This window comes from Dendropsophus ebraccatus, chromosome 12 (assembly GCF_027789765.1).
Source record: "Dendropsophus ebraccatus isolate aDenEbr1 chromosome 12, aDenEbr1.pat, whole genome shotgun sequence".
In the NCBI taxonomy this organism is placed as follows: Eukaryota; Metazoa; Chordata; class Amphibia; order Anura; family Hylidae; genus Dendropsophus; species Dendropsophus ebraccatus.
In genome coordinates, this window is record NC_091465.1 from 11,124,454 (window position 1) to 11,151,188 (window position 26,735).

The 26,735-nt window shown below is 46.1% G+C and overlaps 1 protein-coding gene across 2 annotated transcripts in view; it reads right to left on the minus strand.

The window, feature by feature from the left end:
• Positions 1-6,800: 6,800 nt before the first annotated feature.
• DRAXIN (dorsal inhibitory axon guidance protein) overlaps positions 6,801-26,735 on the minus strand; it is a 42,765-nt gene continuing 22,830 nt past the window's right edge. For both annotated transcript variants that reach the window (XM_069947854.1, XM_069947856.1), the window contains exons 2-7: positions 21,862-22,281; positions 14,186-14,376; positions 10,599-10,707; positions 10,199-10,276; positions 9,602-9,691; positions 6,801-7,759 (exon numbers count right to left, since the gene is read on the minus strand). In XM_069947854.1, the coding sequence (XP_069803955.1) occupies positions 7,647-7,759; positions 9,602-9,691; positions 10,199-10,276; positions 10,599-10,707; positions 14,186-14,376; positions 21,862-22,264 (984 nt within the window). In that variant the 5' untranslated portion in view covers positions 22,265-22,281 and the 3' untranslated portion in view covers positions 6,801-7,646. The remainder of the gene's footprint in view (positions 7,760-9,601; positions 9,692-10,198; positions 10,277-10,598; positions 10,708-14,185; positions 14,377-21,861; positions 22,282-26,735) is intronic.

A 26,735-nucleotide genomic window follows, 5' to 3' on the forward strand; every position in this document is an offset into this window, starting at 1 on the left:
CACGTGGTGCGCGCGGCGGTCATGTGACCCGCGGCTGCCGTTGCTAGGCGACGCGTCCTGGCGTTGCTGGACGTTATAGTGTCCCCCCCCCCCCTCCTGCATTCACTGGTGTCACTGGTTATAATGGTGGAGCTGCAGACTCCCAGTCATACTGGGGATACCTCTATATGAGAAGACAGGTCACTCCTTCAATATTTAATGGTTCCTAAACCTATGGCTTCTCAACTGTTGAGAAACTACAACTCCCAGCATGCCTTGTCTATTAAAGGGGTAGTTCAGCAAAAAAGTTTTAAAAAAATCTTTCAAATTAAAGTGAACCTGTCACCCCGTCCCGCAGCCGAGAAATCCCCGTCGGAAGCTGCGCTGACCAGAAATGAGTCCGACGCCCATTGAGAATGACTACTCCAATCATTCTCTATGGGCGTCGAAATTAACCCTGGTGAGCACGCGCACGGCTTCCAATGGGGATCTCTCCGCGGCGGGACGGGGTCCGGGACTTCGAGAGGGGGATAAGTATAAGGGGCTCCATTGGGGCATCAAGCGGGCTTGACCCCAGCAACTAGGGTGACAGGTTCACTTTAACTGGTGCCAGAGATTTGTAATTTACTTCTATTAAAAATCTTCCAGTAATTATCAGCTGCTGTAAGTCCTGCAGGAAGTTGTGTATTCTTTCCAGTCTGTAGAGCAATAGAGGTTTTCTATGGGGATTTGCTACTGCTCTGGACAGTTCCTGACATGGACAGAGGTGGCAGCAGAGAGCACTGTGTCAGACTGGAAAGAATACACCACTTCCTGCAGGACATACAGCAGCTGATAAGTACTGGAAGACTGGAGATTATTTTTAATAGAAGTAAATTTCTCTAGCACTTTCTGACACCAGTTGATTTGAAAGTAAATGAATTTTGATGAACAATTACTTCCGCAATTAATTTTGCGGTAATTTCAAGGGATTTTTTTTTTTATGTGAATGTTGCCAACAACAACTGTGTAAATTCGAAGTTCGCAGATAATAAAAATGTTGCTTGCTGCGATTATGTGACTAGGACACTTACCACGCCTTTCAGCTTTTCATCTAGTCAAAGAAGTCATTGTGCAAAAGATCTGTTTTTCCAGGCGTATCTCTACACTTGACTAGTGATTCACAGATCATTGGAAAATGGAATTTTTTGAAGATCCTAATTGAAGCCTATAGACCTTCAGGAGTGTTGAGTGAATCTCTCAAAATGTTGGGGTTCAGCAATGTTATCCAAACACGAACGCTAATTGTTTGATTCCCGGCGGCTGCAGAAGTTGGATGACTCCCTAGTGCTGCCTGGAAAACATGGAGGCGGACTATGACCTATGGCTGTATTCATGTTTTCCAGGACAACCTTGGGCGGCATCCAACTTCTGCAGCCACTATAAATACCCAACACACCTGACCCTTCTGTTTATTTTGGAGGCTGCCATACTCTTCAGACAGATGGCTGAACCCATCAAAGTTGTCAGGTTCAGATGACTGTAGCCTAAGGTGTATGGGCACCATCATAGACTGGTAGGAACCATCAGATAGCTTCTGGGCAGCGTTGGGATAGGATGCTTAGGGTCCACCAGTAGAACTGACTCTAGGGGTCACCCTAAACCCACTTGCTAAAATTACCTGTTCCTTTATAGATCTCCAGGAAGCAGCAATTTCTTTTAAAAATAGTTTTCATTTGTATTTGTGCCCTGCTAGGCAGGGGCCCCATTGACCCCTATGGCCCCAACATAGTCAGTGACTATATCAAGATAATTTTCCAAGCCTATATGTGTCTTCACTTGGACTCAAACGTGCAGTAAACCATTCTTTTGAGTCCAGGTAAAACACATTTACACACATAGGGGGAGATTTATGAAAAGTCCGCCCGAGGTGCAGATTCGCCCATTCTCCCTGGCGTATGCCTGCCGTATGACCCGCTTGCCTGATGTGCGGGCTGGGGCGTAAATCATGTTCCAAATCTACACCTGCTGGAAGCAGGTGTAGGTTTAGTACTTTAGTATGCCAGGCGCAGGTTCGGGTGCCCTGCCTGCTGGATTCACTAAGAGGCGTGCGTCTCTCAGTCAATCCAGCCGGGGAAAAGGGAGCGGGGCCTAATATAATATAATATAAATCCCCCCCTATATACTTATATACTTGACAATATTAAAAAAAAGTCGAAACCAGGGCATCTAAGGAAAACATTGAGAGCACCCAAAGCCCAAGTTAAGGCTGGGTTTACAGGATTGTCCCGCCAAAATCATGACCATTGCTCAGGATGCATCTAACTCTTTGAGGACCTTCATAAAACCTGGTAATTGCTGACCACAAAACTTGGGGTCACGATGATGAACCCCGATCTCTGTGATTGGCACTCCTTAGCAGAAAAAACAGCAATAAAACCCCATAACTGCCAGATGTTAGGCTGGCATCCTTCTTTTGATAACAACTGATGGCAAAAGTCCTATCCTTTTTATCCATTACCCAACCAAGCCGGACGGCAGAATGCTGCGAGCTGTGTTCCGGCATTTGGCCCATCTGGCGTCCCAATTAAAGTGCCGGATGCTTTGAACTGTTCCATTCAAATGACCCGTTTCCCTACAGCGTCTTGCTACTGCACTGGAGGGAAATTTTGCATACATGTAAACCCGCCCATAGGGAACGCTATATTCACACAACATGTAAATGGATTTGTTATGGTGTCACATAGTGACAGAATCTCATGACTTATAATGAAAAAAACGCAAGGGATCGAACACCAGAAAAGAAACGTCTGTACTAATACACACTGAATTGAAAAAGAAAAAGAAAAAGAAAAAACTTTTGTGGCATTTTTTCAGTAACCCCCCCCCCCCATAACAAAAAAAAAACATGAAAAATGGATGTCTGATAGAAGCCTGATCCAAAGCCCAGCTACTTATTCAGGCACACGGATGACCTCTGCCATTGGCAGGACCAGCATTAGAGGGCTGCACCACCAGGAGATGCTATATTATAGGGATGTGCACCATCCTATTAGGTTGTCATATTTATAACTTTTGCGGCCTTGTACATTGTCGCGGTTCACCAGCTATGATGAAAGTCAGACCCCGTAATATTTCCACCATTCTGACGGGCGATGAATAAAAAGGTTATTACTGCGACGGCCACTTAAAAGGACTTTAATAAACCCAATTTGATTTCACTTCCTTGGCCTAAAAATGTCACAGAGAATGGAAAAAGACAGAAGCAGCCAGGCGCAAAATGAGCAAATCCCCCAGAAAGTCATTGAGAGCGGTCACATTATTATCCCAGCGCCCAGGGGTCCTCGCTGTAACAGATATGTCTGACCTGAGTCTATATATAAGGAAGCTGCACAGTGAGGAAGGGGGGGGGGGGATGAAAAATGGCTGCCGCTTATCTGCACTCAATGTAACTGGTCTGGGAGGGAAATGGAAATGATTAATGTTGAGTATAAGTCATGTTTATGACTCTATGAGAAATTTTAGGGTGTTCTCAAGTTTTCAGGGAGCCATCTCTAACCATGACCCTACATCCTAAGAGAGAACAACTAATGTCCAAACCCAAGAGGTATTCTACTCAAACATAACGTTTTGATATGATGCTGCCTATGGTGAGACTAACAATTCCTTCTATACATGTTATTATCTATTCAGTCTCCTTCCCCCAGTTCTCAGCTGCTGCTTTCTACTGAAGACACAAAAATCTGCGTGTGAGCTTTTCTCTCTGCTCCCCTCCTCTCCCCTCCCTTCTGAGACGGATTATGTAAAAAAAAAAGTCCCTGGCAGGCTTTATCTGCAACATTGTAGCTTCTTTGTAATGCTGGGAGGATTATTCTGAGGTCAAGTTGCTAATGATCTCACTGAGATTAATCCTCCTGGCATTAGAAAGAAGCTACAAAGTTGCACAAAAAGCCTGTCAGGCACTTGTTTATGTCAGCCGTCTCAGAAAGGGGGGGGGGGGGGGAGCGGTAGACAGAGATAAAGGCTCACACACAGATTTTTGTGTCTTCAGCCAAAAGCAGCAGCTGAGAACTGGGGGAAGGAGACTGAATAGATAACAACAATGGAAGGAATTGTTAGTCTCACCATGGGCAGCAACATGTCAAAACCATTATGGAATACCCCTTTCATTTCATTGTTTACAGCAGCAGGTATTGCCAGTCAGACTCAGCTCATCCTCAACAGCGCACCATGATTTACTCTAAGGACTTATTCACACCTCCCATAAATTTTTCTATAATTGCGGATTCCACAATTGTGGAAAAAAGTAAAGATTACTGACGGACTCTAGTATGGACGGTGGTTGTGGCACAGATTGTACCATAGAAGTCTATGGGAGCATCCGTAATTTTTATTTATTAAACCATTCCCTCCTATTTATCTATCAACTTGCCCCTTTATCCCGATCTGCAAAAAACACTGATCACAGATGCAATATGAATGAATCTTTTCGGATTGCGGATGATTTCAGACATCATAAACAATCCTGATAAACTACTGAACGTGTGAATGTAGCCCATGTCATGCAATCAGAATAAAGCAACTTGTTGATGGTTTCCACTTATTCTTTCGCCTATAGGACAAGAGTTAGAATTTCAAATACATTGTAAAAAGAATACACCGGCCCCATCCTGGCAGCAGGGTACGCAGCCCTACATGTGAGGGAATCATCTGATGTCTTCACCCCCCACCCAGTGTCATCACAACCCATGACTGATCGGAAGAAAGCTGCTTTTGTTCATTGACCACAATCACAAAAAAGCTGTGAGCGCCATTGTGCCCGGGCTAATCTGCTGTGTAACTGCTCTTAAAGGGACATTAAACCTGACTAATGCGGTCTATTGTTCCCTGCTATCAGCCATGCATGCCGGGGAGTGTGCAGTTGTCTTCAATGATCCCTACTTTATATCACATATCTCCAGTGCTGCCATTCAGGAGTCTGGGAAAGGATCCTTGGCTGCGGCAGCCCCCTATATCTCTAGTGTTTGTAGCCGCCATAACTCTACCTGCTCTTTGTGCCATGACCCAGGACACAGCGGCTTCATTATTATTAATGGCTTCTCCAGTGCACGTCCTGCTCATAAAGCTGATGGCGTCCCCCTATATGGTGGCTGTACTTTATTCATCAGGTCTCTGGACCCCAGGGAATCCCCCCAGGTATCAGATCGCTCATACATAAAACAGGGAATTAACCTAGGACATGGATTCTTATATTGTCAGGCTTGAAGTGCTGAATTCTTAGACCTTATAGCATCGATGGGGAATCTTCGGCCCTCCAGCTGTTGTAAAACTACAACTCCCAACATACCTGGTCTGGACAGCCGAAGGCTGTCGGCCAGGCATGATGGGAGTTGTAGTTTTGCATTGACTGGAGGGCCGAAGATTCCCAATTGGCTGGAGGGCCTAAGGTTTCCCATCCCTGCCTTATAGCCTTCTGCCTAATAGCAAAGCTACATGAATGTCTTCCCAGCCTTCTGACATGGACAGAGGCCACCTGTCCACCTGCAAAGAGCACTGTGTCACACTGAACAGAATACACCACTTCCTGCAGGACATACAGCAGCTGATAACTACTGGAAGAACTTAGATTTTTTAATAGAAGAAGATGACAAATCATTGATTTGCAAGAATTTTTTTTGTGAACCAAGGGGCAGCATTCCGATATAGTAGGGGTTCCAGAGTGGATAAATGTCTGATCACTGGGCCCCCATAATGTGAAGATCACGCCATCATCCGGCAGACGTCTCTCTTGGAAAGGTGGGCGACGGCCTTTAGAACTTTTTCTCAGTGCGTTTCTCACAAACAACTCAGACAACAGACCGGTATTCCATAATACTTTATTTACATAGAAAAATCACATTAATAAGCGTCAGGCCGCCATGTTGGCTTTTTGTTTTAATCTCAGCCTGATCTACAAAATGTCTGTGGGCTTCTATGGTTTCCATCTACGTTTCTTACACAAATGTAACACACAGCGCGGACGCGTCCCGGGGGTGTGCCATGTACGCTTTATTCACTTTACAAAAGTCTGATATCTAAGTCACAAAATATAAGAAATCGCTCACACAAGCCCCTCAATCTGGACGATATCTACACAAATGGACCCCCGATATACGGGTTATTCCTTAAAGGGGGTCCAAACAGCAACACTTATCTGTGGAATTATTGATGCAGGTCCAACCACTGGTCACGAGAATAGGAGTCCCGTGCCCCGTCTATATCAGTCCGGTGGTCAGTCATGCACATTGCCACTCAACCCTATGGGACTGCCAGAGATAGCCTACCACTGTACTCAGTTATCCTTGTCAGGCTCATGGAGTTTAATGCAATGTCCGTGCACATGTCCGACCATCGCTCTATCTTTTGGATAAGTGATGAGGGGGAAAACCACTTTAAAGGAGTTGCTAACCAACTTTTTTTTTCTTTCAAATCAACTGGTCCCAGCCAGTGCCAGAAATTTGTAATTTACTTCTATTAAAAAAATCTCCAGTCTTCCAGTACTTATCAGCTGCTGTATGTCCTGAAGGAAGTGGTGTATTTTTTCCAGTCTGACACAGTGCTCTTTGCTAACCCCTCTGTCCATGTCAGGAACTGTCCAGAGCAGCAGCAAAACCACATAGAAAACCTCTCCTGTTCTGGACAGTTCCTGACAAGGACAGAGGTGGCAGAAGAGAGCACTGTGTTAGACTGGAAAGAATACACCACTTTCTGCAGGATATACAGCAGCTGATAAGTACTGGAAGACTTGAGATTTTTTTAATAGAAGTAAATTACAATTCTCTGACACTTTCTTGCACCAGTTGATTTAAAAGAAAAAATATTTAAGAATAGGTAGGGAATTGCACTGACATATAGGACAGTTCTGGTATGAAGATATCAGGAACAATCCCAAGATCCACTGATAATCATCAGGTTGCCAGGCCCTATTGGCAGCATCTGTTTCTTGGTATACTATAGTAAGTAAGAATATTAGCCAACCTATAAGACAGACAGATTGGATGGCAGATTTTCCATTCAAGAGCCTTAAAAACCTGGTTCAAAGTCACTTTTCTGTCTTCTTCTGAGCTGAACAGAATTCTGCTTTATAGGAACAGGGGCTGTATGAGATAAAAGTACAAAAAGAAATGCTTTTATTTCTTCCCTGAAAACAGCGCAACTGTTGGCCATTTTTTAGTACTGCAAGTTAGTGGAGGGGAGCTGCAATACCAGACACTGCATACGGACTAAAGTGGCGCTGTTTCTGGAAAAGAAAAACCTTGGCGATAGTAGTACCCATCAGCACCTGTAGGGGTCACTATATCCTATTCCTCTTCTATAGTAATTCTTAATTCTTAGCGTCTGCATACATTGAAGGTTTCTTCATTGATATTTCAGCGGAATCTTTTATTTTCGCTGACAGCATGTAATTTTCTCTGCCATTAAAGCAGCTATTTAACACCTGATTGAGAATACCGGGTGCAGTCCCATCGTAAATGTGTGCAGCAATATCTGCAAGTGAGCCGCTGTCATTTCAGTCCTAATAACTGGAATTTTAATGTACAGATTTGTCCTTGCCAATCTCGATGAATGACACTAAAGTACGCCAGCTACATAACTGCATGGTCATGATCTCCTAGCTGGCGCTGATCCCTGGATCGCTCAGATGCAGCTCAGACAGAAATAAATGATCCCTGATCTTTGTTGATGGACTCTGGATCGACACATCGTCCTTTCCTCCTGGTTACTCTTTGATTGCGATGGAATTTAGCGTAGCAGCGGAGCCCTGGACGGAACAAAAGAGAAGAATCCATGTTGGAATGTCACATGACCAATTTGTGGTATCATACAGACTTCTAGTTCTATGGAACCTATTATTGTACCTATAAAAGTACAAGGGATCACACTGTACCTTTATATGCCTCCAACTTCACCTCTTTACCTTTATAAAACACTGCCATATGGAGGCACTATATGGCGGCACAAGGATAAACTGTAGTTTAACAAGGGACAATCGATGTCTGTCACATGGAGCTAAAAAGGCAAAAATCTCCATGTCTGTGACTAAAAGTCTAGAAGTCTAGCAGGAACATTGCCCCCTGATCCACTTACTATACACTGACATAATGTACAGTGTCCATTGAGCTTAATGGTAGTGTCCCTGGTGGTCAGTGGGTTTAAAGCTAGAGCCCCTTGTGGCCTAGGGAAGAGAAAGGGTTAAAAGTAGAGCCCCAGGTGGCCTATTGGGGTAAATTAGTTAAATGTAGAGCCTCTGGTGTCCTAGGGAAGAGAAGGGGTTAATTGTAGAGAACCTGCTGGCCTATTAGAAGGGAAAGTGGTTCAATTTAGAACCCCTCATGACCTATAGTAGTAAAGAGGTTATAGGTAGATCCCTTGGTGGCCTATGTTAGTAAAGGGGTTATAGGTAGATCCCTTGGTGGCCTATGTTAGTAAAGGGGTTATAGGTAGATCCCTTGGTGGCCTATGTTAGTAAAGGGGTTATAGGTAGATCCCTTGGTGGCCTATGTTAGTAAAGGGGTTATAGGTAGATCCCTTGGTGGCCTATGTTAGTAAAGGGGTTATAGGTAGATCCCTTGGTGGCCTATGGTAGTAAAGGCCTTATAGGTAGATTCCCTGGTGGCCTATGTTAGTAAAGGCCTTATAGGTAGATCCCCTGGTGGCCTGTGGTAGTAAAGGTCTTACAGGTAGATTCCCTGGTGGCCTATGGTAGTAAAGGGGTTATAGGTACATTCCCTGGTGGCCTATGGTAGTAAAGGGGTTATAGGTAGATCCCCTGGTGGCCTACAGTAGTAAAGGGGTTATAGGTAGATCCCCTGGTGGCCTATGGTAGTAAAGGAGTTATAGGTAGATCCCTTGGTGGATCTTGGTGGAAAGTCAAGAGGTTAAAGGTGGAACTCCTGGTGGTGACCTAGGTAGCAAAGTTTTAAAAGGTAGTGCTCCTGGTGGACTAGGGTAGTGAAGGGATTAAAATATGTGACTCTTGTGGACTAGGAAATTAAAGGAGTTAAAAGTAGAACCCAGGGTGGTCTAAGGGAGTGAATGGGTTAAATGTTGAGCTTCTGGTGTCCTAATGAAGAGAAGGGATTAAAGGTAGAGACCCTGGTGGCCTAGGACATTCAAGTCTATATCAAGGAATCAAGTCTTTGGGGGCCCAACAGAAGAGGGCCCCAAGTTGGGAAACCTCCCTTTCTATGCAGTCAGATGTTATTGGGGTCCCATAATAAAGATCAGAAAGGGCCCTCTGTTACAGTGTTGTGTTTCACCATCTAGGACTACACTCCTGATCCTAAACAATCCTAATGCTGACAGGACAGTCCTTTTCCTGAGCTGTCCTGTGCCCATGGTGTGGGAACCTAAATTTTCAGATTTTTTTTTAAATTAAAATGTATATATAGAGGGGCCCTGTTTTTGGTTCCCCCTCCAAGCCTGCGCCCCTATCTGCTAAGAATGCAGATGCCCTATAGAGGGAAGTTCTGGCCCCGTAGCAGCCTGATGTGGCCCCTGTGTGCCAGGCATTGTGTATGGTGATTGAGTATATAAATCATTTCTGGTGTTCCTACAAGGTTGCGCTGACATTACTGGCGGCCTCATCCGCTATGGTACTGACCTTCGGTGCACATGCAGTCGTCGTAGCACTTGTTATTAAGTCCTCGGTTGTGAGGCTTACAGAGATGTTCCCGTAAATCACAGCACGATCCTGAGAGCGGAAGATTCACAATACAATGAATACACAGCAATAAAAGTGTAACCTCAGGACTCATCGATCAGACACAGCAAAAATATCACACATCCAACACGTAACGTGACCTGCAGGCTATATAGGCTGGCGTAGATCACAACTGTGAAAACCATTTTATCATATGTTACTCTTAGGTGGAAATATGTTTACTTGAAATTCCAGGCCCGAAGCCTGAGGCTGCACTACTGAGAGTAGTAATAACATGTCTATGAGTCCTGTACTGTTGTTATGGAGACCGTATGTGAATCCAGATCACCAAACACATCAATAGAAGCCTTTTTATGTGTATATATGTGAACACTGAAATGAATGGTAATTAAGACATATGAAGGTTGCCATGACAACACTGGCAGGAATCAGAACCTCCCAGTAGAGCAGCCTCAGGCCTCGGCCTGTATCACAACTCACTATAGAAGCAATACTTCAGGTACTTTTAAGTAAAGTAAAGTAGGCCTTATCTCCTACCTGGCAGGCAGTCGAGATGATGGTCACATGGTTCCTCTTCGCCCAATGAGGTCGAATTCAGCTTTTCTCGCTGTTTACCTGTAGCAGATAGATTAGTGGCTACATGTAATTTGTGTAAAAATGGCTCAGTATATTTACGTCCATGCTTTATATTAGGGGCATCACTCATGTGAATGTAAATTTAAGGCACGCATTATATACTGACATACATCCGATAATGACGGGTTATATTAACTCTTCAATAACTCTTATATGGTCCCTCAGAGGTTTGTGACTTTGAGAGAATGAAGCTTGGCTTATAGATAGGGGGGACCCCATTTCCTCCCTCAGTTCGCCATTTTTACTAGATCCGGCCTGATTTACCCCACCTTTGGCAATTCCTATATATCCCTTTAAGTACCTTTCTTTGGTGATGGCCACGTGTCTGGCTTCATGTCTTCATAATCTGTCCAGTCAAACATGGTCATGTCTAATGTCGGCATCACATCTCCTCCCTTCTTTCCATGTGACTGGAAAATATAACAGTAAGTCAGTATTGGATAGCTTTTGCTGCCTGCAGAATTATACTTAAGGGGGAACTCCACACCAACTGTATTTTGGATGGATTTTGCAGTACACCTACATCACTGTACTGAAAACAGAAAGTAATTGGGGAGAAGGCGGAGCTGTGACAACCCTGATTTCTGCCTGTTAGACAGGGAGGGAGATGTACCCCACTAATGGGATACTTGACAATAGGGGCAACTCTCCATTATGTCAGCAAGTGTTCCCCCAAACCAAAGCTGTATGCTCTAGCTCCATTCCACTATCCTTATACATTCTCTGTATGTCTTATGGTGCGTTTACACAGGCAGATTTATCTGACAGATTTTGGAAGCCAAAACCAGGAATGGATTTGAAACGAGGAGAAATCTCAGTCTTTCCTTTATGACCTGTTCCCTGTTTATGGTCTGTGCCTGGCTTTGGCTTCAAAAATCTGTCAGATAAATCTGCCTGTGTAAACGCACCATTACCTTCCAAGAAATCCCATACTATCCCCTATCTGTAAAAGTGTCGTATACAGTAAAAACAGACACTTAGCACAGACTAAACAGGTATTCTAGTGAATAAATACATTTCCTTTTTTTTCTACATTAACTGGCAGCAGTAAGGGGTAACACGGCCACCAACGGCTGTGTCAGGAACTACTGCTCAAGCCCTGGTCCCAGCAAAGTTATATGTCACTAGTGCTGCTGCATGCAGATAATGAGCCTCTCCTGAGCCTCCTCATAATACATGTTACACTTAGAATAGATATTACACTGGGGGGAGCTGTCTGTGTTACTAGTGCTTCAGCCTCCCCTGATGTCTATGTAATACATTTTATTAGTAGAATAGACAAAACACTGGGGGAGCTGTCCGTGTCACTAGTGCTGCAGCCTCCCCTGATGTCTATGTAATACATTTTATTAGTAGAATAGACATAACACTGGGGGAGCTGTCTGTGTCACTAGTGCTGCAGCCTCCCCTGATGTCTATGTAATACATTTTATTAGTAGAATAGACAAAACACTGGGGGAGCTGTCCATGTCACTAGTGCTGCAGCCTCCCCTGATGTCTGTGTAATACATTTTATTAGTAGAATAGACATAACACTGGGGGAGCTGTCTGTGTCACTAGTGCTGCAGCCTCCCCTGATGTCTGTGTAATACATTTTATTATTAGAATAGACATTAGACTGGGGGAGCTGTCCGTGTCACTAGTGCTGCAGCCTCCCCTGATGTCTATGTAATACATTTTATTAGTAGAATAGACATTACACTGTCTATTACGCTGTCCGTGTCACAAGTGCTGCAGCCTCCCCTGATGTCTATGTAATACATTTTATTAGTAGAATAGACATAACACTGGGGGAGCTGTCTGTGTCACTAGTGCTGCAGCCTCCCCTGATGTCTATGTAATACATTTTATTAGTAGAATAGACAAAACACTGGGGGAGCTGTCCATGTCACTAGTGCTGCAGCCTCCCCTGATGTCTGTGTAATACATTTTATTAGTAGAATAGACATAACACTGGGGGAGCTGTCTGTGTCACTAGTGCTGCAGCCTCCCCTGATGTCTGTGTAATACATTTTATTATTAGAATAGACATTAGACTGGGGGAGCTGTCCGTGTCACTAGTGCTGCAGCCTCCCCTGATGTCTGTGTAATACATTTTATTAGTAGAATAGACATTACACTATCTATTACGCTGTCCGTGTCACAAGTGCTGCAGCCGCAGCACAATGTACCAGAGATAGGGATGATTGACAGTTATACCTGATCACTCTGCCAATAGAGGCATGATGAGAGTTGTACTTCTGCAACCTGGATGGCCACAGGCAGCAGGAGTACAACTCCCATCATGACCTGTCAGCAAGGCATGATGGGAGTTGTACTTCTGCAACCTGGATGGCCACATGTTGCTAAACTACAACTCCCATCATGGACTGTCAGTGGGACATGATGGGAGGAGTAGTTCTGCAACCTGAATGGCCACATAATGCAAAACTACAACTTCCATCATGGACTGTCAGGAAGCCGGGGCAGACCAGGAGCAGCGCACCCGAGGGAGCCGGGTGCAGGCCGGTGAGTTCGGGGGTAGAGGGGTACGGGTGGGGGGTGCGTAGAGAGTCCGGAATCCGGACACTTTCCTGACATGCATCAGGAAAGCGTCCGGAGCTCGGGCGCTCCCATAGACTTCTATGGGGGCGTCCGGGCCGGAATTCCGGACGAAAATAGGACCGGTTCTAAAAAATCCGGTTCTATTTTCCAGAACGGACACCCTTCCGGAAAAATCCGGAAGGGTGTCCGTGCCTAATGAAAGTCTATGGGTCCGGAAATCCGTCCGGATTTCCTGATAGGAAATCCGGATGGTTTTTCCGGACGTGGGAAGGGGACCTTAATGCTGTGTCTGAAAAGGATAATATGGCTTCTGTAACAGCTTAGAAAACCATAGCTGCTTTCTTCCAAAAACAGCGCCACACCTGTCTCCTGGATATGTCTGGTATTGCAGCTCAGCTTCATAAAAGTAATTAATACCAGACTCAACCTATGGACAGGCGTTTCCTAATACTGCGGAGCTTAGCTGCAATACCAGACACAACCACAACCTATATACAGGCGCTGTTTTGGAAGAACGTCTTTCTAATACTTCGGGCTATAGCAAGTTACATTAACCAACAGAATTTGTGCGTCTTCCTGTCATAAAACTTTTTCACCCATAAAAAAACAGCAAAGTTGCACAGAAGTCACAAGCAGGTCGCAGTCACATGTACACTGAGGTCAATGGCGACACAGTGACATCATTCACTAATATTATGTGTAGCCCCAACCTTAAGCCCTGCAGCCTGTTGGCTATTATTATGGCCAGATTGGCCTTTACAGAATTTGAAAAAAAGAAATTGTAAAAACTAGGCATAAGATTTATAATTTGTGATATTTCACGGCCTAACTTTATCCTCCGTTCCCCCGGCAGCGCTGAGGTCGGGGGTCTCTCTCTCTTCTGGAAAACTCAATTATTTGAGTCTCTACATTTAGACAAATTGACTTTATGGTGTGATTTGTGCCCGGAGCCCCCGCGGTCGCTGCAGTTCTCTTTCCTCCTGTATAATAAGATATTAGTGTTGTGCTGAAGGAGGAGGAGGGTGAGTATTACCAGGAGAGCGGAGCGGCTGTGGTGTGAATGGCGCAGACAGATGGAGTGATCAGAGGTTACATGCTGCGTGTTGGGCCTCAGTCTCAGCCGCCAAGAACAAAGACTTACATTTTTTCCATCCTCCCCCGTCCTGCCGTCGCCTGGAGAAAACTTTTTTTCACTATTAATCCGGCGGCTTATCATCTCCGCTTGAGTATCATGAATTGGCCGGGGGCCGAGCGCGCAGCATTACATGATAAACATACATCCAGACGTGTTCTGTGATATGAAGGCGACTGGGGTGACACGGTATATAGATGACAGGTCTCTACCTTGGCGCGGCGCGGCATCTCCACCGCCGCTGTGGGCTGCTGCTCATTAATGTACACCGGCTTGGTGATGGCTAGTGGCGGCCTGGTGGCTGACGCCACGGGTGACATCTCAGCGTGAATGAGCTGGGTGGGCTCTCGCAGGCTTAAATCTTCTTTCAAAAGGCCACTGGGCTCGGCTTCAAAGCCTCTGCCTGCGAATACAGAGGGACAAGGATTAGAGAGCAAATTGGCCTATATCGATGGAGCCGTATACAGGGGCCACACCGCTTCATCACCTGCGGGGGAGAGAGCAGCGGGCGGTAGACACTGATATCACACACACAAGGAAGATACATGTATAATATGATGTTATATTAGTATATAATACCTGTGGGACTGTATACCGCGCAATCTATAGCCCTGAATATATTTTATTGTCTGTCACCCACCTGTCACAGCAATTATATACTGCCATTATATAAACAACACAGACCATGGCATTGCACATGTACCAGACCTACGGACCCTGATAATAGGTACTGACATAGTGCCCCATAACAGAGTGCTGTGCAGATCCTGTAATGGAGCCAACCATAGTGCCCCTATAACAGAGCCCAGAGACAACCACAGTGCCCCTATAACAGAGCCAACCACAGTGCCCCATAACAGAAGTAACCATAGTGCCCTCATTACAGAGCCAACCATAGTGCCCTTAAAACAGAGCCCAGAGACAACCACAGTGCCCCTATAACAGAGACAACCACAGTGCCCCATAACAGAGCCAACCACAGTGCCCTCATTACAGAGCCAACCATAGTGCCGCTAAAACAGAGCCCAGAGACAACCCCAGTGCCCTCATTACAGAGCCAACTACAGTGCCCCATAGTAGAACCAACCACAGTGCCCATAATAGAGCCAATCACAGTGCCCCCATAGCAGAACCAACTACAGCACCCCATAACAAAGCCCAGAGCCAACCACAGTGCCCAATAACAGAGCCAATCACAGTGCCCCATAACAGAATTAACCACGAAGCCCCCATTACAGAGCCAACCACAATGTCCCCATAGTAGAACCAACCATAGTGCCCATAACAGAGCCAACCACAGTGCCCCCATAGGAGAAGAAACTACAGCACCCCATAACAGAGCCAACCACAGTGCCCCCATAACAGAGCCAACCACAATGTCCCCATAACAGAGCCAACCACAGTGCCCCATAGTAGAAGAAACTACAGCACCCCCATAACAGAGCCAACCACAGTGCCCCCATAACAGAGAAAACTACATTGCCCACACAACAGAACCAACCATCATGCCCCTATAACAGAACCAACCACAGTGCCGCCATAGAAGAACCAACCACAGAGCCCCATAACAAAGCCAACCATGGTGTTCCTTAGCAGAGCCAAGCACAGTGCCCCTATAACAGAGCCAACCACAGTGCCCCCATAACAGAGCCAACCACAGTGCCCCCATAGCAGAACCAACCTCAGTGCCTCATAGCAGAACCAACCTCAGTGCCCCCATAGCAGAACCAACCTCAGTGACCCTATAGCAGAACCAACCACAGTGCCCCATAACAGAACCAACAACAGTGCCCCCATAACAGAGCCAACCACAGTGCCCCCATAACAGAACCAACAACAGTGCCCCCATAACAGAGCCAACCACAGTGCCCCATAACAGAGCAAATCACAGTGCCCACATAGCAGAACCAACCACAGTGCCCCCATAACAGAGCCAACAACAGTGCCCCCATAGCAGAGCCAACCACAGTGCCCCCATAACAGAGCCAACCTCAGTGCCCCCATAGCAGACCCAACCTCAGTGCCCCCATAGCAGAACCAACCTCAGTGCCCCCATAGCAGAGCCAACCACAGTGCCCCCATAACAGAGCAAATCACAGTGCCCCCATAGCAGAACCAACCACAGTGCCCCCATAACAGAGCCAACCACAGTGCCCCCATAACAGAGCAAACCACAGTGCCCCCATAGCAGAACCAACCACAGTGCCCCCATAACAGAGCAAATCACAGTGCCCCCATAGCAGAACCAACCACAGTGCCCCCATAACAGAGCCAACCACAGTGCCCCTATAACAGAGCCAACCACAGTGTCCTCATAATGGAGGCCCCACATGGATGAATGTCCACACAGCTGATTAAAGTGCAATGTGCATTTCCCTGGCAGAAACCCAAGACTGACCCTCAGGTTTGAGCCCCCGATGGGCCTCACAGTAGTAGTCTGCTGGGATCCATGCAAGAATAAGCCACACTACCACTCTCTGGAGCTAATCCTCAGCTACACAATGCAGTGTCCATGGAAGTAAAGATGTCTCCCATAAGGCTCTCCCGACACACAGAAGATCTAGGCTTAGGTCTCCAAGATGGAACAACCTCCCTGCTCCAAAAATTGAAGAAAGACGCTGCCCCTGCCTGAATCACATGGACGACTGCATGGACGACCCAGCTTTCCTATACAAACGAACAATAGCTCCGGCCTACTGAGGCTTCCTGCAACTTTGCAGAGCTGTTGCAGAAGAAAAAACTGTGACTATAAGGGATGAAACTCCAGCCAGAAGACCGTGCTATTTTTTTTAACCACATTATGGAACACCATCTTGCAATTTTAACAAATTTGTGAATTCTGACATGCAGCTTGGGAGGATGAAATGCAACAATACCAGCCTGCAGGACTTATTAAAGGGGTACTCCACCAAAATATTTTTTTTCTTTCAAATCAATTGGTTTCAGAAAGTTATATAGATTTTTAATTTACTTTCATTTAAAAATCTACAGTCTTCCAGTACTTGGCATCTGCTGTATGTCCTGCAGGAAGTGGTGTATTCTTTCCAGTCTCACGCAGTGCTCTCTGCTGCCATCTCTGTCCATGTCAGGAACTGTCCAGAGCAGGATCAAATCCCCATAAAAAACCTCTCCTGCTCTGGACAGAGGTGGCAGCAGAGAGCACTGTGTCAGACTGGAAAGAATACACCACTTCCTGCAGGACATACAGCAGGTGATAAGTACTGGAAAACTAAGTAAATTACAAATCTATATAACTTTTGGAAACCAGTTGATTTGAAAGAAAAAAAATTTCGCCGGAGTACCCCTTTAATGCATATCTCTGTACACACAGTATGTATAACAATGCACTGTTAGTTTAACGCAAATTGTTCACATTATTTTACTCGCCACTCCTCCCCCGTCCACCCCTTCCCCGAAGGAGATGCGCTGCCCTTTCCATCCCAAGGAATAGGGACCAGCGGGACAATTAACCAGGAGCTGAATGATCTCTGTGTGTAAGGGGGAGGCAGCACATAGCGGCAAGGCCCACGCGTTTCGCCTGTGGTATATTTCTTTAATTATAACCCTACGTTGCGGCGGTCTCTGGTGGCGTCTACGCCGGGTTATCAGCAATTACAGCCTAGCTGTTAGGTTGTGTGTAATTGCATTCATTTGTCTAAATTAATGCTCCCCACTGACTGCTTGTGTTCATGAATTCACCGTCTACGATCATCCCGGGAAGCGAGAACGCGTCTCGTAAGCAAACGCAGCCAGACAGAAAAGATGTCTCCAGTGGTGACGATTAGCGCTCTGCTGCCGACTATTCCCATAATGATTTCCGAGTTCTCGTAAGAATCCAGTAAGCAAATCTTGGTTAATAAAGCTTTCTGCGCGGTCGGCGCGTTCGCCAAAGTGCTGCGCGTTCATCTCACCGCTCCGATAGTGCAATTAAGGGAAACAGGAGAGGGATATTTATTGCTCAATCTTATTTGATGTTCGCTGCTAAAAATGGGCAGGGAGCTGTGGACTAATCCGCGGCCGGGAGCGGTCTAGCATCCGGGATAATCTCACTCTGGGGGTCCCTAAACCTCTCTTTGATGCTCAGGACTGACATTAAAAACATTGACGTGAAATCTTTATCTTTGGGATTAAATTCTTTGCAGCCTTGAAAATGTTTCTTCCCGATCAGATTGAGGATAAGGGGTCAATGAGTGATCTTGGCGATGGAGCGTTGCATATATGGGGCAGGTAACAGCGGTGGTGGTGTCTCCATAGAGGACGATAGGAAGTGGCGCATGGGTGAAAAAGCTCTGGTGGGTTTTCAGTTGAGACGATGTGTAAGCATAGTTTTTTATGCTTGCCGTAAAGAGTATTCATGGACACGGAGCGGCCCCCTTTATTAGAGTCCCCTGTATGGACATGAGGTCTGTGGACCTGGAGGGCAGCATGAAAACCAGTGATCAGAGTGACTTGGAGCGAGGCCTGGTCATTGGGCTGGGACCAGGATTTTCCTGACAACCTTGTGTGGTGTTTTCTCAAGTAGAGTTGTGGAGAGAATATGGAAAATGGTGCCGCAGAGGGTAAATATCCATAGAAAGGGGATCCTGTGGACGGAAACAACTCATCGCCGAAAAGGGATCAGAGGAGGATGTCAGGAATGGTTCTGAGAAACAGTCAGGAAATTGTAGGCGAATACAACACTGGTTTCTGACTAATAAGTCCACAGCCACAACTCATTGCACCTTAGCACGTAGACTACAGATGATCTTCTCCAGGGTTATTGTGCCAAATGGGAACAGAAAGGAGAGACTTCCGGGGTTAAAAGTATAAAAGCTGTATCACTGAGCAGAGGAGAAACATGGCCGATCAGATGGATCCAGATCTCTGTGGAGAAACATGGCCGGTCAGATGGATCCAGATGTCTGTGGAGAAACATGGCCGGTCAGATGGATCCAGATCTCTGTGGGGAAACATGGCCGGTCAGTTGGATCCAGATCTTTGTGGAGAAACATGGCTGCTCAGATGGATCCAGATCTCTGTGGAGAAACATGGCCGGTGAGATGGATCTAGATCTCTATGGAGGAACATGGTCAGTCAGATGGATCCAGATCTCCGTAAAGAAACATGGCAGGTCAGATGGATGCAGATCTCTGTGGAGAAACATGGCCGGTCAGATGGATCCAGATGTCTGTGGAGAAACATGGCCGGTCAGATGGATCCAGATCTCTGTGGAGAAACATGGCTGATCAGATGGATGCAGATCTCCGTGGAGAAACATGGCCGGTCAGATGGATCCAGATCTCTGTGGAGAAACATGGCTGATCAGATGGATGCAGATCTCTGTGGAGAAACATGGCCGGTCAGATGGATCTAGATGTCTGTGGAGAAACATGGCAGGTCAGATGGATCCAGATCCCTGTGGAGAAACATGGCCGGCCAGATGGATCCAGATCTCTATAGAGAAACATCCCCGGTCAGATGGATCCAGATATCTGTGGAGAAACATGGCTGGTCAGATGGATCCAGATCTCTGTGGACAAACATGGCTGGGCAGATGGATCCAGATCTCTATAGAGAAACATGGCCGGTCAGATGGATCCAGATCTCTGTGGAGAAACATGGCCGGTCAGGTGGATCCCGATCTCTGTGGAGAAACATGGCCGGTCAGATGGATCTAGATCTCTGTGGAGAAACATGGCCGGTCAAATAGATCCAGATCTGATCCTATGTCTCCCGTCCTGTGAGGAATGAAAGGTGGAATCTGATTGGTTGCTAGGGGCAACTATTCTACTTTACACCAGTTTCATAAATCTCCCCCTATGTCTTATTTTCAGGAGATGTCTTATTTCTATCCCCCCGGCCTCCCCTCCGTGGCTCTCTCCCCGTAACTCCCGCCATACTCAGCAACACCCTGTAGAAGTGCAGCAGGACCAGGAGACCAGGAGAGCGGGACAGGTTGGCGGGTAGTTGGGATGGGCGGCGCAATCTGTCAAGGTCCACGAGGGGATTAGGTGTGTGTTCAGGTGTGTGTGTGTGGGGGGGGGGGGGGTAGCTGGCGGCCTTACTTTGGGGGGTGCCTTACTTTCAGGGGGTGCCTTATTTTTTGGGGAATGGCTTATTTTAGGCTAGTTGGGAGGCTAGCTGGCTGTCTTTTTTTAGGAGGATGTCCTATTTTCGGGGAAACTTGGTAGGTTGTCACTCCGATAAATCCTATAATGTGCAATGACCCATGAGGTGCCAATCCTCCATACCTGAATTGGTGCTCGATATAAATATATGTGGCCACCAGACGCATTTCAGGCCCCTGCAAGGAAGGAGAGGAAGGTAATTTGCATTGGTGTCCTCTATCCTCTTCCGGCCACTTTGCATCTTTTTTTCTGTGCCAGTTGGGTAAGAGAAAACCTTCCCTGCTGGAACACACGACCGGTCTATAATGTGACGGCTGAAGCAAAAAGATTGCATTGTTGTAAATCCTCATTGACGTCCCGGCCGTTTCCAGCTCAGCCGGCTCCTCCAAGAAAACATTCCGCCTCTCAGTCTTTGATGTCCTACAATTTTATGCATTTAAATGTCACCACCGGCCTCCAAGCCTGACATCAAAATCTTACCGCACCCAGCCGGGGAGGGGGACGCACCAGGGCGGGTGACATTTGGGATTTTTCTTTTTTAAAGAGTAGTAGTAAGAGGTTATGGATGATTATAATACACAAGCTGCACAGACTTTGAGGGGGGAATTTTATCTGATTTCTTCGGCTGCGGAATAAGAATTTTAAAAAAGGAAATAAATCATTTCAAGGGACGATCCTCAAAAAAAAAGGAATATAATTCCGGGTACCTGGCTGGTGATGGTCAAGGTGATGGTCAAGCCCTTAAAGGGGTTGTCCAGCCCTACAAAAACATTGCCACTTTCCCCCCTCTCTTGTCTCCAGGTCAGGTGTGGTTTGCAATTAAGCTCCATTTACTTCAATTGAACTGAGTTTGAAACCCCACCCAATCTGGAGACAAGAGAGGGGGGAAAAGTGGCCATGTTTTTGTAGTGCTGGATAACCCCTTTTAAAGGGGACATTCTGTGCTACTAAAACATGGCCGCTTTCTTCCAGAGACAGCACCACTCTTGTCTCTAGTTTGGGTGCAGGTTTTGCTACTCAGTCTCATTGAAGTGAATGGAATAGAAGAGTCAGGTTGTCACCTGAAGAAAGTGGCCATGTTTTTGTAGCCCTTGATAAGCCCTTTAAAGGGGTTATCCAGCGCTACAAAAACATGGCCACTTTCCCCCTACTGTTGTCTCTGGTTTGGGTGGGGTTTTAAAACTCAGTTCCATTGAAGTAAATGGAGCTTAATTGCAAACCGCACCTGAACTGGAGACAACAGTAGGGGGAATAGTGGCCATGTTTTGTAGCGCTGGATAACCCCTTTAAAGGGAACTTGTCACACTGACAATGCTGTCTGACATGCCTATAGCATGGTATAGGGCAGGGAAAGCTGAGCAGATTCATATATAGTTCTGGGCTTAGGAGTCCAGTGGGCGGTTCTAATCAGTGGTTAACTGCTTTCCTGTTAGCATGTTAAAATCACTGATTAGTACCGCCCACTAGACTCCTATACCAAAAATGACCAGAGAATTAAATGAATAAGTATCTCGTTCTACAAAACTATTTATCAGTCTTCTCATTTCCTCCTGTCCTATAACATGACAGAAAAGACTGCAAGAATGGCCCCTTTAAAAGTTGCTTTCAAAATGTCTTCTCTATGGATCCCCATCCTGTGGCCTCTATGTGCCCTACTGAAGTGGCTCTCAATCTGTTGAAAACCTACAACTCCCAGCATGCTTGTGATTAATCCCTTTAAGGGCAGGGACATCTTAACAAAACATTGCATAAAAACAAGTAGTATGGAAGCAATACAATACCTCTGTGGTGTTTGGCCTTGTGACTGCCCCTTCTTTGCTCCTTGTGCTTTCTGCCCTTGGAGTGGATCCCCGGTGGTTGGTTTTCTCTCTCGTTATAAGGAAATTCAAAACTGTGGAACCCTTCTTGCTTCCTGGCGCTCAGATGGCCGTTGTCCCCCGACTGCCCCACATCCTCTCCAGCCGTAAAAGATGGCACCCCACCCCGAGTCCTATCTTTCTTGGCCCCTGGCCTCCTGTGCGGCCTCTCCGGGTGTTCTTGATGCCACAAGTCTTCGCTATACTTGTTCTCCGAGATTCTCTTACGCTTGGCCCTGGGCTCGAACGCGTTGGCACACATGAAGAAATTCATAATTAGAAGCAGCACGAGGAAAAGCTGTAGAAATCCGCTGAAGGGAGACGGCATCTTTCAAAGCCTCGCACCTGTAGACACACGGAGAGAGTCATTAGCCAGGACACCGCCATAAAGGAGGAACATCTGCTTTTTAACAAATTGCAAATTAATTATGAAGCTTTTACCGAGTGGCATAAAGAGATGGCGCTCAGATGGCGCCGACGCTTTACTAAACACAAGAGCTTGATGGCAGATAATACGGGATCATCTCCTGCTTTGTGCGGAAAGCAAAGTAATGCAGTCTGTGAACCTATTAAATGGTGAAGCGTAGGTAGAAAACACAGCTTAAAGGGATAGTTCACCAAAAATTGTAGTCCTTTCAAATCAACAGGTGCCAGAAAGTGCCAGAGAATTGTATTTTACTACTATTAAAAAATCTCAAGTCCTCCAGTACTTATCAGCTGCTGTATGTCCTGCAGGAAGTTATATATTCTTTCCAGTCTGACACAGTCCTCTCTGCTGCCACCTCTGTCCATGTCAGGAACTGTCCAGAGCAGCAGCAAATCCCCACAGAAAACCTCTCCTGCTCTGGACAGTTCCTGACATGGACAGAGGTGGCAGCAGAGAGCACTATGTCAGACTGGAGAGAATACACCACTTCCTGCAGGACATACAGCAGCTGATAAGTACTGGAAGACTGGAGTTTTTTGTTTTTTTTTAAATAGAAGTAAAAAAAAGTTGATTTAAAAGTAAAATATTTTGGGCGGACAGCCCCTTTAGGGTGCGTTCACACGTACAGGATCTGCAGCAGATCTGCAGCTTTAAATCTGCACCATGAAATCTGCTGCAGATCCTGTATGTGTGAACGTACCCTTAAAGGGATTCCGATCCATAAACAAGGCTGCAGCTACACCAGGCACTTAAAAAGTTAAACAGTAGGTGGCAAGAACTATGAATATGAAGCCTCGAATCTAAAGGATCGCTTACTATAAGGGACATCCAGCTGGAAAGGACATTTGGGAGGAGCTAACAAGGCTCCACCCAAATGTCCCTTTCAGCTGGATGCCATGCACAGTATATAATCCTATCGATGATGGTTCTGGAACCTGCATGCTGAAGAAGTTAACCTTTTAGGGGGCTTGTATAGATAGGCGCTATTGTTTTAAACAACTTCCTTCCAGCCTGTGTGACCTGTATTATATTTATAAATCACTTAATTTACCAATAATGGCTCCTTACTCCCAGAAAACCAGCTCTAAAGTCTTGGCCACTAGGTGTCTCCTTTCTCTGCAATCTGCTGTCCGCTGCCTGTTGGTAGGGAAATCTGTCTCTGGTAATAGCTAGATTATAACACGTTACAGAAAGCATGTGCTATGTGAAGGAGAGACTCTGTGCCTGCAAGCTTAGCCTGTGCACCTGCTGAAGTTGATTCACACAATCCCTAAAAGGTAAATCAATGCTTTCCTTATCACCATTTACTACCCAAAAGTAAATGGTGCCTCTTGTGTAAATACCAGTGTTGCTACTGCTGTATGTGCACATTGATGCAGTATAATCTCCCCTTACTCCATCCATTTAGCAGATGTAAACAAGTTCCTGGCATGCTTTAACTGCAACTTTGTAATGCTGGGAGGGATACTCACAGTGACTTCATTAGTAACTTAGATGAACCCTTCCAGCATTACAAAGAATCTGCAATGTTACAGAAACAGCTGGCTAGGGACTTGTTTACATTAGCTGTTTTAGAAGGGAGGGGGGAGGAGGGGGAGACGGAGAGAAAAGCTTACACACAAATTTTTGTGTCTTCAGCAGAAAGCAGCAGCTGAGAACTAGGGATAGGAGACCGAATAGATAATAACAAGTATGGAAGGAATTGTTAGTCTCACCATGGGCAGCAACCAGGCAGTTTTTTATATAATATATATAGATAGTTATTTACTAGTCTATAGGATGCGTCTACTATTGGAATGTACTCGTGTCATTATACCCCCCCCCCCTCCCCCCAGCAGACAGATGACAGCGCCCGCAGCAGATGATGGGGCTGATTTGCCGTCACACAGTAATAAGATCCCGGGCTGCGACCTGATCCTGCAGACGTGTAATGAGCGCTGTAATACAAGCGGGGTCATTTTTCTTCCTGCCACTTACAAGCTGACTACAAATCTGGAGCCGTGTATTTATGTCAGGTCCGGGGAGCGAGAACTAATGAGGACATCGCCTTGTTACACTGGATACAATGTATCCGGCTGACAGCCTGTCAATGGATCAGCAATAACCCAATCAGACCTCTGGGAAAGCTGAGTGATGACCCTTTCAAACCAATTGTCATTACCTTGTGTGTTTTATTAAGGCAGTGCGACGGTCCAGCTGCTGCAAAACTACAACTCCCAGCAAGCCCTGACAGCCGAAAGCCCTATGTTGTGGAGCACTGTATTTGTTGTCTTTCATAGCATGTAGTTGTAGTTTTGCAACAGCTGAAGGGTGGCATATTGAGAAACACTGTATTAGTCGGCTGTCAGGGCATGCTGGTAGTTGTAGTTTTGCAATAGCTGGAAAGCCATATGTTGTGTATTAGGAGTCTTTTATGGCAGACTGGGAGTTGTAGTTTTGCAGCGGCTGAAGAGCCGCATGTTGGGAAACACTATTAGTCATCTGTCAGGACATGCTGGGAGTTGTAGTTCTGCAACAGCTTAAGAGCCACATGATGAGGACTCTGCATTAGTCATCTATCTGGGCATATTGGGAGTTGTAGTTTTGCAATAGCTAAAGAGACGCATGTTGGTAAACACTATGAGTCATCTATCAGGGCATGCTGGGAGTTGTAGTCCTGCAACAGCTGAAGAGATGCATGTTGAGGACCCTGTATTATTAAGTTATCTATCAGGGCATGCTGGGAGTTGTAGTTTTGCAACAGCTGAAGAGTGGCATGTTGAGGACACTGTATTAGTCATCTGTCAGGGAATGCTGGGAGTTGTAGTTTTGTAATAGCTAAAGAGCCGCATATTGGGAAACACTATTAGTCGTCTATCAGGGCATGCTGGGAGTTGTAGTTCTTCAACAGCCTAAGAGCCACATGTTGAGGACACTGTATTAGTCATCTGTCAGGGAATGCTGGGAGTAGTAGTTTTGCAATAGCTAAAGAGCCGCATGTTGGGAAACACTATTAGTCATCTATCAGGGCATTCTGGGAGTTGTAGTCCTGCAACAGCTGAAGAGATGCATGTTGAGGACCCTGTATTATTAAGTTATCTATCAGGGAATGCTGGTAGTTGTAGTTTTGCAATAGCTAAAGAGCCGCATGTTGGGAAACACTATTAGTCATCTATCAGGGCATGCTGAGAGTTGTAGTCCTGCAACAGCTGGAGATGCATGTTGAGGACTCTGCATTAGTCATCTATCTGGGCATGCTGGGAGTTGTAGTTCTACAACAGCTGAAGAGCGGCATGTTGAGGAGAGTGTATTAGTCATCTATCTGGGCATGCTGGGAGTTGTAGTTTTGCAATAGCTAAAGAGATGCATGTTGGTAAACACTATTAGTCATCTATAAGGGCATGTTGGGAGTTGTAGTTCTGCAACAGCTGAAGAGCGGCATGTTGAGGACCCTGTAAGTTAAGTTATCTATCAGGGCATGCTGGGAGTAGTAGTTTTGCAACAGCTGAAGAGCGGCATGTTTAGGACACTGCATTAGTCATCTATCTGGGCATATTGGGAGTTGTAGTTTTGCAATAGCTAAAGAGACGCATGTTGGTAAACACTATTAGTCATCTATCAGGGCATGCTGGAAGTTGTAGTTCTGCAACAGCTGAAGAGCGGCATGTTAAGGACAGTGTATTAGTCATATATCAGGGCATGCTGGGAGTTGTAGTTCTGCAACAGTTAAAGGGTCATCTCTGCAGCCTTCCATCCCTGGGTGTGATCATTGCTCTGCATCGGCATCTCCATGCAGGCGGTGGGGCGGCATTCCTCCGGAGCAGGCCGGCTGCCCATCACCCAACGCCGCTAATAACCGTAATGGGAGGAAAATTAAAAGACACATTGTCATCAGATATGTTATCGAAAAATGATGCAGATTGGGCGCGGGCCACCTGATTTCCATATCTCCACCACATTGCCTTCCCTCCATCATTTGGTCCCTCTGGGAATGAACCCAGGGCTGGAGAGGGACCCAACGGTGTGCGCCAACTCCGCGCCAAGGATGGGGGGAGGATTAAGATATACGGTGACGGGGAGGATGAGGAGGGTATCTGCAGCCCATCCTGGCAGGAACAGACCCCGATACAATCTGCTGAGATCAATGCTGCTCCAGATTCACATGCAAATTAGTGTCATTAATCACTCGGATGTTTCCTTTTCATTTCCTTCCCTCCAATTTATTCCTTCCCTGCTGCTCGACTTATTCGGATAGAGCGCCTCCTTCCCTTGGGCGCTCTCCAATGTACTAAGAATTCTGCCAGGCTAGCACAGCTGCTGCAGTCACCAGCCTTCCACCCAGCTGGCACCGCCACCCCCTGCTCTCCAGCCCCCCCTAGTGCCAGGCCATTCA